The 18,777-nt window shown below is 48.3% G+C and overlaps 2 protein-coding genes across 5 annotated transcripts in view; one reads left to right on the plus strand and one right to left on the minus strand.

Moving 5' to 3' along the window:
- The first annotated feature begins 541 nt into the window (after nt 1–541).
- GNG13 (G protein subunit gamma 13) lies at nt 542–13,919 on the plus strand. 2 transcript variants are annotated; one of them, XM_007499275.2, is made up of 3 exons: nt 542–1,039; nt 9,725–9,855; nt 13,205–13,919. In XM_007499275.2, exons 2-3 carry the CDS (start codon nt 9,758–9,760, stop codon nt 13,308–13,310), a joined length of 204 nt encoding a protein of 67 aa, XP_007499337.1. In that variant the 5' UTR covers nt 542–1,039; nt 9,725–9,757; the 3' UTR covers nt 13,311–13,919. The 2 variants fall into 2 exon arrangements, with proteins under 2 accessions (XP_007499337.1, XP_001365979.1); XM_001365942.4 differs by lacking the exon at nt 542–1,039 and adding an exon at nt 3,418–3,480.
- Nucleotides 13,920–13,921: 2 nt separating this feature from the next.
- CHTF18 (chromosome transmission fidelity factor 18) overlaps nt 13,922–18,777 on the minus strand; it is a 60,716-nt gene continuing 55,860 nt past the window's right edge. For all 3 annotated transcript variants that reach the window (XM_007499276.3, XM_056805707.1, XM_056805708.1), the window contains 3 exons: nt 16,459–16,596; nt 15,362–15,419; nt 13,922–14,309 (listed from right to left, as the gene is read on the minus strand). In XM_007499276.3, coding sequence (XP_007499338.1) covers nt 14,173–14,309; nt 15,362–15,419; nt 16,459–16,596 — 333 coding nt within the window. In that variant the 3' untranslated portion in view covers nt 13,922–14,172. The remainder of the gene's footprint in view (nt 14,310–15,361; nt 15,420–16,458; nt 16,597–18,777) is intronic.

Raw genomic sequence — 18,777 nt, forward strand, 5'->3', positions numbered from 1 at the left:
AAACTTGGGACTCTGAAAGGTGGTGATTTGCCCAGGGTGAGGAAGTGCTTTAAGGAGAATTCGGACCCAATCTTCCCTGCCTCCAGAACCTGCACTCTAACCTTTCTGCCATGCTCCCAGCGGGATGACCTTGGGCAGGAACTGTAGTAACGTCTTAGACCTTTGCTTTCCCCATCTCTAAAATGGGGCTAATAGTTCTCTAGAACCCTCATCATTGCGTATTTTGTATCTGTGTGGCCTAAGCACCTCTCTTGGGTTTGTGTGACATGGAAGTATACCTGTGTGTATATAGCGTGTGTGTCTGCAGGCGGTGGAAGTGTCTAGCTTGGGTGATTGTGCTTGTGTATCCAGGGTGCCTGTGCATCTGTGTGTGTGTGTGTGTGTGTGTGTGTGTGTGTGTGTGTGCTGGGCTCTGCTCTGAGTCTCCTTTACCCCTCAGGGACACAATTAAAGCCTTGCGGGGGGGGGGGAAGAGGGGGGAGGCTGCAGTGGTACCCAAACATCCCCTGTCACCCTGTAGCGTCAGCTACCAATGGAAATTACCCAGGAGCTAATGAGACCACAGTGGCTGCCGCCTAATCCGCGCCTCTTCTGCAGAACCTGTTATTAAGCACAGAGGGCACTGGGAGGGTCGGAGCAGGACGCAGGACGCAGGACGCAGGGCTGGGGGCTCGCTCCGTCTGGCCCCCTCGTCTCGCTCTCGTCCGAGCTCCAGCTCAGTCTGTCTGGGGCTTCCTCTCACAGTCCTTCGTCCTGCCCCACCTCCTCCCCCCGGGGCAGCCCAGGAGCGGCGGGTCGTAGGGGGGTGTCTGCGTTGCACGCTCGCTCGCTCGGACGCGCCGGCTTTCCGCTCTTCTCTCCAGCTGGGGCTGCGGGGCTTTCCCTGGCTCGCTCAAGATCGCCTGTAGGAGCGGAGCCGCGCCGAGCCGAGCCGCGCCGCATCTGCAGGCGGGCAGCGACGACAGAGACTCTGCCAGGCTCTGAGGAACGCCCGGCTGACAAGGGCCAGCGTCTTCGCCCCTAGGAGCTCGCCTTCCAGGTAGGGACTGGGGGGTCCTGATCCGATCGGATCTGGGCTCTCCCTCCTTTCCCACTCCCTGGACTGCCTTCTGCACAAGGCTCGCTTTCCCCGGGGCTGGCTCCAGGCCACCTAGGCTGGGCTATGTGACTCCTCAGCCCGAGGAGAAAAAAGGCTTTGGGGCAGGCTGCGGGGTTGGCTGGGATCTTGTTTCGAGCAGAGATGTAAGGGCAGAGGATGAGGGACCCACAGCGAAGGATGCCGGGCGGGCAAAGGATCTGGGCATGACAAGGCAGCAGACAGACAGAGAGCAGCCGGGTTCTGGGTCCCCATAGGAGTGTGATCCGGGTTTGGGGGGTCAGGACTGGAGCTGTAGGGCTTTCCCTATCCGATCTGCTGCCAGCTCAGTCCCAGAGGGACAAGGGGCTCTGTGGGGTCAAGGTCTCAGGCAGCACCCAGAGCGTAGCCCCATCTCTCCCACTGGAGATGGGGGCATCCAACATAGGACTAGCCTAGGCAAGGTGGGGTTGGGATGAGGCAGAAAAGCAATAATGGAGGGAAGAGGTTGGTTGGTCGTCTGTCTCCTTGGTGGTGGAGGTGGGAAGGGGTGAGAAGGAGGGCAGAAGCTGGGCCCAGGAATTTGAAGGTCACCGGCCTCCCATCTCCTCCTCATCTTCCCCTTCGGGTCCCCCCAGTCGGATTCTTGGAGGCCCTCGGAAGATCCTGTAAGGGAAAGGGGGAAATGGCTGTAAGGTTTGGGGGGAGGAAGGAGGAGAGAGGGATGAGGTGGGAAGAAGGGAGGGTTCAATTGTAGCCATTGGCCTTCCAAGTCATTTTGACCATCAGGCCAATTTTCCATGACTGCCTTTGCCTCACCTAAAAGGAGAGGGAAGATTTTAGCAAGGATTGACCAGGATAAAGGTCAGAGGAGCTGCTTGTGTGCGTGTGTGAATGGGTCTGTTGGTGAGTCTCCATATTTGTGTGCCTGTATCTCTCCGTGTCTATGTATACTCGCACACACATTTGTGGGCATTTGTGTACATGTTGCTGTGGGTATATCCATGAGGGTACAGGTGAAGAGTGTGTCCCACCTGGCCGGTATTAGCTTTATCGAGAGCCCATTTTGCAGGCAGATGGAGCATCCTCTGAGTGCTGCCCATGACTGTGACCCCACAGAGCCCTTGTCCCTAGGGGACTCTCCCAATGGCACACCCCCAATAGGAGAAACCCCTATAACTAGGGAGGGGTGCGTGTGTGTTTGTATGGACATCTAAGCCCATGAGTGTGTATTTTTGTTTATCAGTGTATCTGTTAGTGTGAGATTGAATTTGTGTCTATTTCTGTGTGTGTGTGTGTGTGTGTGTGTGTGTGTGTGTGTGTGTGTGTGTGTGTGTGTGTGAGAGAGAGAGAGAGAGAGAGAGAGAGAGAGAGAGAGAATGTTGGGTAGATGCCCAATCAAGCCAAAACAGCACCAGGAGGCAGTGTGCTTTGCACACAGATGGAAAAATACCCATCTCAGTAAAGCTGAGCCAGACGCCTTTCTCTCCTTAGGCATAAAGTAAGGAGGAATTGGACCTCACATACCCCTGCTAGCCTCTTCTCCTTCCCTTCCACTCGGGGCTCTGCAAAGATTTCCAGGCCTCACATGGTTAAAGCCAAAGCGACTGGCTCCCCTCTACTCATACTGTGCCAGGCAAAGAGGGCACTGGGCCCAAGTATTCTCCCTTTGCCTGCCTCACACACTTGCCTAAGCTAAAAATAAAAAAAATTCAGCCAGGCCCAAGAGGGCAGATATGCTTACCCCCTCCTCTTTATAGCTGAACCAGAATTATCTCGGGTCCTGCTGATAGGAAACCCAAATTGCCTTATAGCCCCTCCAGCCCCTTGTCATGCTGCCCTCTAGACCATTTCTCTATGCCAGTCCCCCCAGGCCCTCTAACCCCTTTCCACCTGCAAAGTTTCAAAATCTTGTCTTCTAAATTTCCTCTTTCCCTAAAATCCTGATACTATGCACCCTAATAAAAATCCTAACATCCTTCCCCCAAAACCCTGTCTTTAAACATTTTGGTTCCTTGGTTTCCCCAAATCTCAACCCTTTGTCCCCCACTCTTGGCCTTCTTTCTTCCTCTCAGATTTTAATATCCAGGATCCTCAAAAAAATTTCCCTTCCTAAGTTCTGCTTCTCACATTTGTCCTAACATCCTAAATAAACCCTTCTTGCAATATCTGTCCCCCCAAATCCTAACATCCTGCCCTCCCCAATGTCACCTCTCAGTATTCTGCCTGCTCTGCCCTCCTTTTTCCAAACCCTTTCTTTATCCTCTACAGAACCTTGGCTACAGAAGGCCTCTGGGGGCCTGGAGTCTAGGGCAAGGTTGGGGGAGTCTCCAGGCTCTAGAACTCTGTTGCTATGCAGTGACTGAGTCACTAAGGGTGAGAGCCAAGGGCTAGGCTCACAGGAGGTAAGATAAATTCTCCCTTGGCCCCAAGGCCCAGGTGTAACCTTCCCTGAGTCATCTTCCATTGGTCCTCACCAAGTCATTGAGTCAACTGCTCCATGGTGCTCTGGCCACAATGCTCCTCTCTCTCTAGAAAAGACCCAGATTGCTTCTACACCTCATCCATGATGGGGATCTCCTTTTCTTCCCATTCTCTGTACCCTTCCTTCATTCACTAAACCCTTCTTGGGTACCAGTCCTATACTAGCTCCTGCCATGTTTCCCTTGCCCCCAACCTGCCTTCCCCTAGAACAACCCAACAAACCATTCTGCACCCAGGCTTTCTACCCAATGGTAACCCCAGGCAAGTGCACTGTACAAATTAGCTGGGAATTAGGTTTCGGGACACCCAGGTTCTACCTCTAGCTCAGCCATCAAGTCAATCGATAGCCTTGAGCAAGCCCCTTCCCCTTTCTGGGCCTCAGTGAAGGCATACCTAAGATAAGGTCAAGAATTCAAAGGTTCTTTACCTTGTTCGTGTCATGCACCCCTTTGGCTGGATGGCGAATGCACTCAAAATGATTTTCAAATGCAGAAAATAAAGTACAGGCATCCCAGAAACCTCAGGACAGCAGTAAGCTTTGCTAGCATTAACATTCTGGGACCATCTAGCCATAAGATTACAAAGGAAAGCAATTATTTCAAAATAAAGATGTAAGTTTTTTCCCAATACAAACTCCCAGAGCCCCTGAAATCGGTCTAAGGATCCCATGCTAGGAAGCCTCAGTCTGGAGGATCCTGAAGTTCTCTTCCAGCCCCAAGAATCATATTTTAAAAGTTTTATTCGTCTCGATTTCGTGTCATCTCAATTCCTGACTATCACCTCCCCCCATTCTTTGTCTCGCAGGATTAAAAAAGAGAGAGAGAGAAAACAGTTGAGCAAAACTAATCACCACATTAGTTAATAATTCGCAAGTGTTGATTAATGCCACTATGTGTCAGGAACTGTGCTAAGTTCTGGGGATGCAAATACAAAGAACAGCATCCAGTGGCATATTTGGTATTCCACACTCAGAACCTCTCACTTCTTTGGATAAAGGAGAGGTCCATTTTCTCAAGTCTTCTCTGTGACCAACGAGCTCTAATAATCTATGAAATGGGGGGGGGGGCAGCTGGGTAGCTCAGTGGATAGAGAACCAGGCCTAGAGATAGGAGGTCTTGGGTTCAAATCTGGCCTCAGACACTTCCCAGCTGTGTGACCCTGGGCAAGTCACTTAACTCCCATTGCCTAGCCCTTACCACTCTTCAGCCTTGGAACCAATACACAGTATTGATTCTAAGGTGGAAGGTTGGGGTTTAAAAAAAATCTATGAAATGCTTGGAAGGGAATTAAGGTGGGGAACAGGAACAGTGTCCACTTTTCTCTGCCCCCTGCCTTTCCTTGGCATAGTGCATTTCCTTAGCCAGCCCAGTCGGAGATGATGATAAATAGCTCAATACCAATTTCTCTCATTTCTTTAGTCCTTTAAGGTTGACAACGCAATTTCCTCATGTGATTAAAGCCTCATTTTCTTTGGGGGTGGGGTGTCTGCCTTTTTATTCTTCATTATAGCTTCTAAAATTGAGGAAATCACTGAAATATTTTTAGCTGTAGGTACAGATATGTCAAAGGGAAACTGATCCTAATAACATGCATTTGAATAAGATAATTCTACTCATACTAACCTGGAGAGATTGATGGCACAAATAATAATATAATAATAAGGCTAGCAATTGGTAAACGTTAAAGTGCTGTATATTTTTAAAAAACCTGCCTCAGTTTCCCCAACTATAAAGTAAGGACAATAATAGTTCTTGTGAGGATCAAAGGAGAAGTAAATGTGATTATACTTGATTTGCCTTTCCATCGAGGACTCTAAGGTCCTCTCAAGCCAGGCCCAGAGCCTGCTCCCCACTCCCCACCTCTTCCAGAGTCTAGGGTCTTGTGCCCCTCCTCCGTTAGCCCCCATCCCATTCTGTTCCATCTCCGAACCCTTTAACCCCGTCTTGCATTGCTGTTGGACCCTGATTCATCCGATGATTCAAACCATAGTCAAATCAGTTCTGATTTACCAGACTTGGGTTTTGTGTGTGAAATCCTTGTGACTCAGCCCATGCAAAGTGACTCTGGCCCCAGCTGTTGAAAGGTACAAGGACAACGCTGACAGGGGGCAGCTGGAATGAGCGAGTCAACTGACTTTTGTCCAGGGTGAGAGTCATATCAAGATGGCGGCATGACCCACTTTTAATGAGCCAGGGGGCCAGTGAGCTGGAGGGAGAGGAGGCATCGCTGGGTCACAGCAGCGTGGGGATGGTTAGAGGAGCACCGGGGAGGGAACAAGGCGACCATGGTCCAAATCCATAATTGGCTACTTCTTATCTCTTTGACTTTTGGGTAAGCCACCATCTGTTTGGGCTTCCTCTTCATCCTGTGGCCCAGAACTACATCCCTTCAACGACTCTTGCTCCCACCACCTGGACAGCAGCTCTCAGTCCTATTGCTCCTTACCTGACCCAGAAACTCCTTATCTGTGGGCCATGGCCCATAGGCTGCCATCTTGGGGTCAAATGGTCTTCATGGCTCCCTAGAGGTGCCCTGTGACTAGTCAGGTTTCCTTGGAGGCAACCAGATTCACGGCCGTCCCGGGGCTTCTCTCTAAAGGCCCCACTTCCTTCCTCTGGTTTTCTTTCTCCGACTCCCTGAGCTCCCCTTCTAAGTGGCTCTAAATCCGGACAATCATCGAGGAAGTCCTCACATCCCAGCACAAGGCCTACTCACGCCTTGGCAGAGAGAACGTAATAGACCGCTGTAGAATGAATATTTGAAGAATAACCCGTGAAGGAAGCCTCCAGAGAACGAACTGAGAAATAGAAAGACGAGAGGCACCATCTGCATCTACGTCTCTTTTTGCTGGGTGAAACCTTTGGATTGGGGGGGGAGAAAGGGCTGGGGATATCTGGGAATACAATCTGTTCAATGCAATTATAAAAATTAAATTAAATGAACACTTAAAAAAAAAGGAAAGAGATAACTGACACTGTGGGACAAAGTCCAGGTTTGTCAGGGGCAGCGAGGACCCAGGACAGTGCCTAAAAATGACTTAACTAAGATGGCTTTGAGGGTCCTTCTAGCAGTGCATCATCGATTCCCACCGCCTCATTTTAGAGATTAGAAGAGCTTAAATGGCTTGTGTAAGGTCAGTAGAAGAGCTGGGACTCACCCGAGGGGCTTTCAGGGCCCCTGATCCCAGATCTAGCTCTCTGCCCATCACCCCATGGACGAGGAAGGTGTGGGATGATTAGGCCCTTGTGGGACTTGTTTTCTTCCGCTGGCCTTTTAGGTTTTCATCAGAGCTAGAGCAGACAGAAAAGGAAACATTCAAAATGGCCGGGTTTGCCTCGTCAAAAGCTCTGGAGGGAGATTTAGTGCAAGAGGATCTCAGGAGCACAGATTTAGAGCTGAAAGAGAACTTAAATAGTATCTACCTCAATTCCCTTATTTTATTTTATTTTATTATTTATTATATTTTATTCTTAAACCCTTACCTTCTGTTTTGGGATCAGTACTGTGTATTGGTTCCAAGGCAGAAGAGCAGGAAGGGCTAAGTAATGGGGGTCAAGTGACTTGCCCAGGGTCACACAGCTGGGAAGTGTCTGAGGCCAGGTTTGAACCCAGGACCTCCCTTCTCTAGGCCTGGCTCTCCATCCACTGAGCCACCCAATGAGGGGCCCATCTGGGATAGGAAAGACTGTGACAGTCGTATGCTTCATCCCATGATGGAATCAGGGCAGGCATTTACTCTTACCATTTTACAAATCTGGAAACTGAGGCCAGGACAGGGGAAGCGTGTCCACGTGACTGGTTTCAGCGGGGATCCCATATGTTTGGATCCTTAGAACTGAGTTCTGACCACCAAATCCCCCCACCTAGACTCTGGGCAGAGAAGCTCAGTGGAGAACGTGGCCAGAGGGACAGACTACAGAGGTTCTCCCTGTCGATCCTGGAAGGACCCTTCAGGATGACCCCATTTTACACAGGGTAAACCGAGGCCCAGAGAGGGCACGGGAGAGATTTCTCCCAGTCCGGGCGCATTTCCAGGTTGATGTTGCCGTGGGGCCCAGATCCCTTGGCTCGCTTGGGGCACTAATCTGGGCTTCCCCTCTAAGACTGTGGCTGCTCTCGTTCCAAAATTTGTTAATCAAACGCCTGACTCTTCTCTGGTTTCAAAATAACAGCAGAAAGCACAGAGGAGAGCTTTCCAAGTCTCTCCCCAAAGGCCCATTGGCTTTACCCAACAAGTCTAGAACACTGGCTGGTTCTAGAGGTTTTTTGGAGGAGGATGTTCTAGTCCTGGTTCTGTTGGGAGCTTCTTTTTTTTTTAACACCCTTACCTTCCATCTTGGAATCAATACTGTGTATTGGTTCTAAGGCAGAAGAGTGGTAAGAGCTAAGCAATGGGGGTCAAGTGACTTGCCCAGGGTCACACAGCTGGGAAGTGTCTGAGGCAAGATTTGAACCTAGGACCTCCCGCGTCTAGGTCTGGCTCTCCATCCACTGAGCTGCCCAGCTGGCCCCTCTGGTGGGAGCTTTAGAAACCTGAGATCCTGTCTAGGGTAGGGGAGGAGAAAAGGACCCCAAGTGTCTTGTGCCCAAGAAAGACTGCCTTGTTCCAGCCTCTCAGTCCCCTGGATCCCACTGTTCTCACTCCCGGCAGTCCTTTGAGCTGTTTAGCCTGGGTCCTTCCTCATTTAATGGAAACCCAGTCCATCCATGAACCAACAGATCTTTACTAAGCGTACGTAAAACCAGTCAACGGGGATATCTGGCAGAGACGTTAGGGCTGTGTTATCTGGAAAGAGGAGAGGAGAGGAAGGACGGGATGGGAAGAACACAGAGAGGGGATCTGGGGGGCTCAGGAGATCCAGAGAGGCCTGGAGGAAACGGACTCAAATCTAGACTCCGACACGTCTTCGCTGTGTGACCCTGGACAGATCACTTGACCCCAGCTGCCTCGTCCTTAATGCCAACATGTAGTATTGATTCCAAGACAGAAGGGAAGGGTTTTAGAAGAACATACAATACAAGAATTAAGAATATATTTTCTAAAAGGATAAGAAAAAGCCCAGGACGGCAACAGAATGGTTGAAGGTGATTTTTGGTAGTGGTGATGATGCTGAAATTGGTGGGTTTAAAAACAAGTTCATTGCTACAGGGAGTTCCCTTGCATCCACGTACTCTGTCAGTGTTCATCTGCAGCCCTGGTCTCGGAGCGATGCGGAGGGCACTAAGGGTAAAGGCTTGCTCAGGGTCAAGCAGCCAGGATGTGTCACAGGGAGAACAGGAACCAGAGAGGAAGGCTGGCAAACATTGAACAACCGGATGCGGGAATACATTTTTAAGTTTAATCGGCACCATTAACATTTTCTCCTTCACTTTCTCAAGTCCAGAAACTGATAAAAGGATAAATGAAGGTAAAATTACTCAGGCTAAATTTAATCACTGGCTCTCACGACATTTTGAGCTGCTCCAGCACCCCACACTGATCCCAGCATTCCATCCACTATACCATTCTGCTGCTGTCATGGTGGAGAGTTCCTGACCATTTTGATTGATAGTGATGATGGGTAGCTGCCATTTGGTCATTGAGCTCAGCCTCACTTTCTTCATCACTCTCATTTTCACAAAGACCCTGAGTAAGTCACTTAACTGTGTCTGTCTCAGTTTCCTCATCTGTAAAATGAGCTGGAGGAGGAAATGGCAAACCACCCTAGGGTCTCTGCCAAGAAAACCCCAAGTGGGGTCAGGACTGAAACAACGGAACAAGAACCAGATCAGGATAACCCCCTTTGTTCTGGTTGATTCAAAAGAGCATTGTGAGGATTCGGTGCAATTAGGGATGTTGAGGGCTTTTGAAAAGGGAAAAGGGATTATTATAACTAGCAGAAGCCCTGAGCCTCCACTGTACCCTGGGAACTCTCAGCTTGTTGACCTCCTTCTCTCCCCTTCTATCTCTCCTCGGCTGGAGGAGAGAAAAGCTGGTCTCTCTCCTAGGAGAGCAAGTTCACTGAGTCCACTGGATTCATTTATTAGTGATGCTGATCCCTTAGCAGGACAAGGAATGGGGTGCATGATGCTTCTACTCCAGTCTCTGTGGAGAACTGTCTTTCCTGGGGGCTGGCATGGATGGTCCTGCTACCTAAATTCCTTTTCTTCTTCCTCCACTGCCAGCCTGTTCCTGGAACCAGCAGCCCTCTCGGCATCATGGAAGAGTGGGACGTACCCCAGATGAAAAAAGAAGTAGAGAGTCTGAAATACCAGCTGGCTTTCAAGAGGGAGATGTCTTCGAAAACAATACCGGAGTGAGTCTTCCTTGTCCCTTGGCCCTTGCACGGCCCTCTCACAAAGTTTAGGTCAGAATTGGAGTCAGGAACCACTGTTGGGAGAAGCCCTTGTATTTTGTTTGGGAATTGACGGGGTAAGCTGTGGCCCAAATATGAAAATCCCATTCAAATGGGATGAGAAAGAACTATTCCAAACAGCTGCCTCTGGCATGGCCCCTGGGGGCTCCAGTGCTTGATTTAATTCTTAGCAAAGAGTGTTGGGGACAAGCCAGGGTTCCAGAGTTGCCTGTTAAAAGTGTGTGTATGTGGCAGAGGGGTGTGAGAATAGGAGCCAGAGAATTTTTTTTTTAGGGAAATAGCACTCCCCTCAGGTACCTCCATGTCCCACCCACCCTTTTCTGGCTCTTCAGTTCAGTCCAAGGCCAAATGATCTGGAAAATTCCTTTGGCAAACATTTATAAAACACGTAACCAAGTGCCAGGCCCTGTGCCAAGGGCTGGGGATACCAAGGCAGAAAGGAAACATCCCCTGGCCTCAAGGAGCTTGAGCTGGGAGGGCGGAACACTACATAGAAAATTAGACACAAAATACAGATTTGAGGGAGGAAAAGTGGGAGAATTGTGTTGGCCTGATTGCTCTCCAAGCCCGAGTCTGTGGCAGAGACTAGAAATGCCCGTGGATCATTTGCCAGAGCTTCAGTTATCACCTTTATGCGGATGACTCACTGAGAGGCAATGTGGGGACATGGAAAGAATGTTGGCTTTGAAACCAGAAGCCCAGGTACTTGACCTTCAGAGAAGTCGGGGAAAGTGGACTGAGGAGACCTGGGCGATTATAAATCGAAGGCACAACCTCCCCTCTCTGAATTCATGCTATTGCTTCCTGGGACCTCTACTTTTCAAGAGTTCAAGGCAGGGATTTCTGATGGAGAGAGACAAGAGGGGAAAGACGGGGTGGGGGGGGTCCTTGACTTGGAAGAAGCCGGAGGGGGCAGATAGATATTTGAGAGATGTCACAAGGGTGATGGTTTAGTGACCCAGGACCAGGGTTCTTCTGAGAGAATGTCTGGAAGGACTAGGATGGAGTAGGGTTGGAAGGGGGTGTTTCTTATGAGTGAGAGGTCTTAGCTTGGTTTGGGGGTCATCTCTGCTCTTTGGAGGCAGAGGATGGGGTGATGGGATTTCCTCTCCTGGGGATGCCAATGTTCCATGTGTAGGTTATCAGTCCTCCTGCCCATTGGCCCAGCACAGCCCTATCTAGCAGAATTCCTTCCTCCTCTTAGCCCTCAATTATTATCAGTCCTAGCCAGGACTTGAGGGATGGGGCTATTCCCAAGCGGGGATCGATGGGAGAAAAGATCCCCTCTCTAAGGACCAATTTCTTCATTTATTTCCCCAGATGTAGCTTTGGGAAGGAGCTGAGCACTTATAGGAATGTGAATTTAGAGTGAGTTCCATGGGAGCCTCCTTTGAGGCTCCCCTTCAAGTCTCCTTACCTCCTCTATGGAAAAGGAACAGGGTCAATGAGGTACCTCAGTGTTTAGAGAGCCAGGAGATCCTGGGTTCAAACCTGGCCTCATACACTTCCTAGCAGTGTGACCCTGGGCAAGTCATTTAATCCCAATTGCTAGCCTTTACCACTCTTCTTCCTTGGAATGGATACTTAGTATTGATTCTAAAACAGAAGGTAAGGGTTTAAAAAACCAAACTTAGAACTTATATGGAATTAAAGAGCAAGGACAAGGGTGATTAGGAGTGAAAGAGGGAGGAGGACCATTTGCATGCATCACTTTTTGCATAGATGCTGTAATGCATCACCGAGCATTTGTATACCATTTGCATATGCCAACACAGAGTGCCATCTGTTCTCAACGAACAGGTCCTTAGCCAAGAGGGGCTCAGATGGTGGGATGGAGATGGAATCGGCAGCCTCCGGCTCCTGGTACAAGTATTGGCCCAAGTGCCACTCAGTTGTGCAGCAGCCCAGCTGATCTTGGGCACCGATCTTTCATCATCTCCTGGGCTCTTCGCCTCTCTCTCTCGGGCCATATCCCAGGCTCAGTCCGAGGCAGATCTCAGATGTCAGACCTTCTAGAACCTTCCTTGCCTGGCAGACCCAAGCCTGGCTTCCAACCCTGGAAGAAAGCCCTAAAAGAATTCTGAGAAGTGTGGCTCGAAGCAATTATGACATTCCCAATCATGAACACTTCCTATCCTTTCTCTTTCTCCTTAAGGGATCAAGGCTGGGTCCTGTTAGACAGCCAATATGGGGAAAGTAGATTAGATTTGAAAACACAGGAACTGAATTCAAATCCTGTTCCTGCACCCAGTGTGAACTTAGGAAAGTCACAGTCTCTTTGGATTCTAGTTTCTTATCTGTAAAATGAAGAGGATCCTCTCAGGACCCTTCCAGATCTAAATCTCTATCTTCATTTTGCAAATGGGGAAACAGATCTCATAGAAGGAAAGGGAAAAGCTCGAGGCTGTAGATCTAGATCTGTAAACCTAGATCTCAGTGCCTGGGGGCTCTCGCACCATGCTTCTGAAAAGGCAGGGGAAAGTGGAAAGACTCCTGACAAAAGTCACAAATCCCTAAAGGATTGGAAATTCGTTGTAATAATACAGTTATAAAGCAGAGAGACAGCACGATGTGATAGAGAGCTGCCCAGGGAGTCAAGAATACTAGGGTTCAAAGTTCTGCCTCTGATCAGTAGTCACTCATAGCATTTTGGTGTCCCAAGCAACTAGTGGTGGCTAGGTGGAACCATAGTGCATAACAGAGTGCCAGGCTTTATCTTCTGCCCTCGGGCACTTACCAGCTGGGCAACCCTGGCCAAGTCATTTAACCCTGTTTGCCTCAGTGTCTTCTTCTGTAAAGTGAACTGGAGAAAGAAATGGCAAATCATTCTAGTATTTTTGCCAAGAAAACCCCAAATGGGGTCAAGAAAAGTCAGACATGACTGAAGGGTTCCAGATTTAAATCCTGGAGGAAGTTTCCCCAATAACAGTTTCCCACATCCTTAAACAAAACCTAAATAGAATTTTTATGTTTAGAAAGCACTTCCCCTACAACCCTATATACGGGAAGCTTTTAGAGGGCAGGGATATTCAATTTTGTCTTTATGTCATCAAAACCTGGCCCATAGAAGGCATGTAACAAATGTTTGCTGAATGGAAATGAACCTTGTGAATCAGGTGGTGCAAGGATTATCACCCCCATTTTAATAAAGATGAGGATGTGGCCCCAGAAATTAGGTGACTTGGCTATGGCCACATAATGGTAATGTCATGCTCTGCAAGTCCAGGCTTCTGTTCCAGCACACGCTGGCTTTGCTGGGATGTTCTAACTTCTTTCCCTCTTTTTATAGGCTGTTGAAGTGGATTGAGGATGGGATCCCCAATGATCCATTTCTGAACCCTGATCTGATGAAGAACAACCCTTGGGTGGAGAAGGGAAAATGTACCATTCTGTAGTGAGGGGTTCCAGCTTCCTCTCCTAGACCCACCCTGGAGCAGCAGCTACCAACCAGAACAGTGAATTCTTCCCCAAATGCTCCACTCCCTCTCACTGACTCAGTCTTTCTTCTGGTTTTCAGTTAGTTCATTCCACACTAATGCAATCTCATCATTGCCTTGGCTTCTCATTTGTATGGGGTAGGGGTAGGGGTAGGGATAGGGCAGGATTTCAAATCCTAAAGGACGGGGACAAGGGAACAATCGGGGTTTTGGAAAAGATTAACCCACACAGGGAAGAGTCTGGGCAGTGGGGTCCCAATGAGAAATGGTGTTAGAACCACCACCTAAATGATCTTGGCATGGTAGGAAACAAGCTAGTCCTAGTATTCTTGGTAACGGGCCTTTCATTTAATGATGCTAACACTTGTGTAAAACCATTCAGACCTTTTTTTTGGGGGGTGGGGAGGGGAACTTGTAAACAAACAACTTTTGTAAAAAAAAAAAAAGACTTTTCAACAATTTTCAATACTTTTGTATATTGTAGAATATACAATTTTGCAGTCAACAGGCCGACCATGCAGGAAACAATGGTTTATACATAAATAAAAACAAAGCAATACTTCACAATCTTCCAGTGATGCAATTTATTCACTAGTGTCTATTACAGAAGTTTGGAGGCCAAACATAAGCATTCAAATGCACAGCGCTCGCGCGCTCTCTCTCTCGCTCTCTCTCTCTCTCTCTCTCTCTCTCTCTCTCTCAAATGCAGGGCACTCCCCCCCCTCCCACACTCACTGCCACTATGTGGTGTACCTTTCTCTCCCCCCAAGGAGGCACCCTCCAAGCACAGAGAGCAGTTCTGGCACCAGGGTTCAAGGGTTCAAATCAAGTCTCTAATATAAAGGTTTCGCCTGACAGCATTGGAAACACCCTCATTAAATCGAAACCATACATCGCTCTTCCCCACTGCTTTCCCCATGCGTCTCTCCATTGAGTCTCTCTCAGGTCCTGAGTTTTCTATAGTGGGAAGACAAGAGACATTGGAATTGCTGGGGGACACTTCCAGAGAGGGACACCACAAATGGAGCAGTCAGTGATGGCTCTGTTCCTCATAGCTCCCTCATCTGCACGAGGATGGGGTTGGGTTCTATGATCTCTAAAATGCCAGGAAGAAATCATCCTGAGATGGGGCTCAGGTTAAGCTAGGGGTCCAGAGGCTCTGAATTCCATTGGCCAACCCAAAGCAAAGGAAGAACTCATAATGATAATCGCCATGATTTATTGGATTGCCCACTTTTCAGTTTACAAAGGGGTTTCCCATCTGTTCTTTCACAACCTCCCAGTGAAGGAGACCATGGATTACCACTCCCATCTTATAAAGAAATCAATAAGAAGTGCCTTGCCCCAGATCATAAAGCTAGGAAATGGGAGGATGGGAAGCCAGGTCTTCTGAGATGATACCTCCCCACCCACCCTGTAACCACACTGACTCCCTAAAGGAAAAATGGGCTTTGATGTGGTCAGCCTCCACTACCCAGGCATGGAGCTGATACATCTTGGAACCCTTGCTGTGGATAAAAGGAAGATGGGGTCATTTTCTAAGACTTGGGAGGAAGAGAGGGTGAGGTTCTTGAGGTCCTCAAATTTTAGGTGAGGAAGCCGGGGGCTTCCATCTCTTATCTTATCCACAGTGAGATGGAAGGGGCTTCTGTGATCCAACAACCCCTCCTATATTGTTCCCATGGACACCATTACCAACCCATTCTCCTATTTCTGAATGTCTAATTGGAACTCTAAATTCTCTCTCCTCCAATGCAGTGACCTCCCTCTGGACATAAAAAACTCTTTCTGCTCCCAATATCTTCTTTTCCTCTTCCCTCAAAGGAAGACTTTAGCCCTTGGCAAATAAGGGCAGCTGACTTTAGCTCAGTGACGTCACTGAATGGAAGCCCGGTCAATATTCACGCTTGGCTCCCAGGTGGCTTTTTACTAACTCCTTCCCTAACACCTCCAGCCCCCTTTTGTCCTTCCCTCCTGTTTTCCCCAAAGGGAGATCCCATTCCACGTACCTTGACTTGGAGTGACAATTTTCCTCACTACCTCACGTCCGAAGAAATCTCTTTCCGGCTAAAGATTAAGAACAGAGGGGCACAGTTATTTCCCAATGAAGCCCAGCATTCACTTGCCTGAAAAACCCATCCAAACCAGGCGAAGAGAACTGGCATTAATATCATTATCCTCTCAGCTGCCTAAGTGAACAAATGGTCTAAAGGCAAAATCATTTCTCCGGCGATTAGGGAGTCTCTCTCTCTCTCTTTCCCCATCTCTGAAAGTCACCCTTTAAATCCTTCTCTCCTCTCCCCCCTTCTCCACTCTTTTTTTCCCTTGCTCATACAACCCCTACCCTAATGCCCCAAATCAAGAATATCCCCCTTTGTGTAAATCTAAAATGTTCCAATCATACAGGCTGAACCAGAATTCAGCTTGCCACCATTTTGGAGGATTAAGGAGATGTGTGTGCTGTTCTTCCCTCCCCCATCTCTAAATGATCAACTCCCTAGCCGAGATTAACTGTGTTCAGCCTGACAGAAACCAAAGGCAACATCTGTCGGGCAGGTGCCCCCTCTCCTCTCTCTCCCACCCGGGCTTTGGGGCAGGCCACAGACGCAGGCTAAGCCACCAATGTGACCTTGGGCGAGTCTGTTATTTTAAGCCTCAATTTCCATCCTTGTACAATGGGGAAGAACCGTGCCAGGGCTGCCTACCTCACAGCGGGATTAAACAAGACAATGGAGGTGAAAGCATGCAGTAATCACCCCAATATAAGCTCATGAGACCCAGCCAGGCACTGCAGGGCAGATGGGGCCTCCTGATCTCATGTCAGGCTTAATACCAGCAACAATCACCTGCCTTCATCTATCTCCTGTACTTTACAGTTTACAAAGGTTCCCATCCATCTTCATCATCAATCCTCCTACCCTGAAGAAGCACGGGAGGGATTAGTTTCCAGTTGTCCAGAAGAAGAAACGGTGAAGTGACTGGTTCAAAGTCACAGGGAATGACAGGGCCAAGACTCAAATGCAGCCCTATCCACTGGGACTAATATTTGTAAACTTTAGGACACCTTCCCTTGTACTGAGCTCTCCTTAAACCACCTCAAACACACCTTCTCTTCAAAGACAGTTTTTCTTTTCATGATGTGCTCCAGACGCTGCTGATGGTTCCGGATGGGAGCGCCGGGGGCCCCCTTCTCCCCACTGCTCTCCTGTGGGTTCTCTGTGGCCAAAGGGCTTTCTTCATGGGCCTGTTAAAGTGGGGAGACACGCAGAGCAAGGGATGTTTTAGGAACACACTGAATCTTGGGCTCTCACGCCATAGACAGCCCTGACATCATCACTGCGAAAGTACTGCCCAAAGCCCTTCCATGAACTCTGCTAGGCCAGGGGCCTCGGTACAGATGAAGTCACAGGCATAGGGGCTATCTGACAGAGTGCTAGCTTGAAGCCTGGGTCTCTGGTTCAATTCTCTGATTATCAGTCAATCAGTATTAAGAAAATTTCTGTGTGCTTGGCTCTGGGAGATAGAAGAAATGTTATTTTATTAGACTGATGATATATAGGAATTTCTGACAAGGAAGGAAATTCCTTCCATGGAAGCACATCAATAACTTCTCTGTAATTTGCAATAATCTATAATTTGTAATAATCAAGTCTTAGAGACTTGTGAGGATACAGGAGACGCTGAGAGGAGCTCATCTTCTACCTGTTGTAACTCTATCACTAATAAGGAATCAGTGAATTAAAGGGTTTCCTGCCATCCAGGAGCCTCGGATAAGGGACACAGATAGATTTATAATACTTTCAATGACTATACACAGGAAGTACAATAGCTGGAGGAGGGAGGTCACACGGGACTATAATTCTTCGTGATGCTGTACTTAAAGAGAAAAATGCAGCGGAGCCAGAAACAGATACAGGGTCTACGTGGACAACTTCAAAGCAAAGCAGAACACTCAAAGTGGGAAAGAGGTCCCAGGCTCCCAGGATCAGGGTGAGCAAAGGGGCTGGAGATCTGGCCCAATTCTCTCATTTTATAGCTGGAGAAACCTAAGGATTAGAAAAAAAAAAAGGCTTGTTTCCAGGTTACCCTGGTAGTACGTGGCAGAGATTTTTTTTTTGGTCTTTAAAACCTTTACCTGGTCTTAGTATCAGTTCTAAAGCTGCAATGGGTAGGCCATCAGTTAGGTGACTTGCCCAGGGTTACACAACTAGGAAATATTTGAGGCCAGATCCTCTCAACCGGTGCTCTATCCACTGTGCTACCTAACGGCACCTAGAGCAGAAATTTGAACCCAGGGCATCCTCTTGACTATAGGGTCAATATTCTTTCTCACTCCAGCTGAAATCTGATCGGGGACAATCAGGGAAGAATTCACAAAAGAAGGTGAGGTTCTTTGCTAAAGAGTCAAGCCAAAGGAAATAAATCCCTCCAGGGTCTGCTCACCCCCCAGCAACTAGGACTTCCCCCTAGCCCCCATGCCCCTTTTCAGTCCAGCTATTCTTGGGCTGCTCTAGTGCCTTACCCTCATGTCCGATGGCTGGTGACAAATGGTGGGACGGTGCTCAGTCCCAGAAGGCTGCTAATGGTATATAAGCACAGACTGCTCAGAAGGGTCCCCTGCCCTCTGCTTCCTACCCTGCAGAAATCCTGGACCCCCATCCTTCAAGGCCCAGCTCTGGTACCACGTCCTCAAGGAAACTGATCCCGATTCTTCCCTATCTCCCCCTCATCAAGGAATGATCTTCCTTTCTCAGACCTCATAGTGTGATTTGCTAACACAAGGAATGTTATGATATATATTATAGTTATATGTAATATATAAAATGTACAAATAATAATAAACAAAATATGCATAAATAATAAAATACTCTGCAAAAGTTATCAGGCTTGGTGTTTTATTTCCCCATCTCCACATGGAGGGGATTGAACTAGGCAAAACCTGTTGTGTTGTTTTCAGATGTATCCAACTCTTCCTAAATCCATCTGGGGTTTTCTTGGCAAAGATATTACAATGGTTTGCCATTTCCTTGTCCAGCTCATTTTACAGATGAAGAAATTGAGGCAAACGGGGTTAACTGACTTGCTCAAGTGTCTGAAGCCAGATTTGAACTCAGGAAGATGAGTCTTCCCGACTCCAGGCCTGACACTCCACCCACCGCACCACCTGGCAGCATAGAGCCTATGCTTCCGATCAATTTTCCCAGGGCATCAAATCCTGGAAAAGAGGAGCCTAGTCTTAGACCTTTGATATGAGATACTCTGATGGGCACTCAGAAGTAGCAACATCTAAAAGCTCCTTCTTGTTGGTTTTATCCTCCACAACTTAAGAAGCATACACTAAGCAGCAGCGAGATGGCTCTGTGGATAGAGAACTATACCTTGGAGTCGGGAGAACCTGGGTTCAAATACTGAGTATTGGTTCTAA

Source organism: Monodelphis domestica, chromosome 7, assembly GCF_027887165.1.
Source record: "Monodelphis domestica isolate mMonDom1 chromosome 7, mMonDom1.pri, whole genome shotgun sequence".
Taxonomy (NCBI): domain Eukaryota; kingdom Metazoa; phylum Chordata; class Mammalia; order Didelphimorphia; family Didelphidae; genus Monodelphis; species Monodelphis domestica.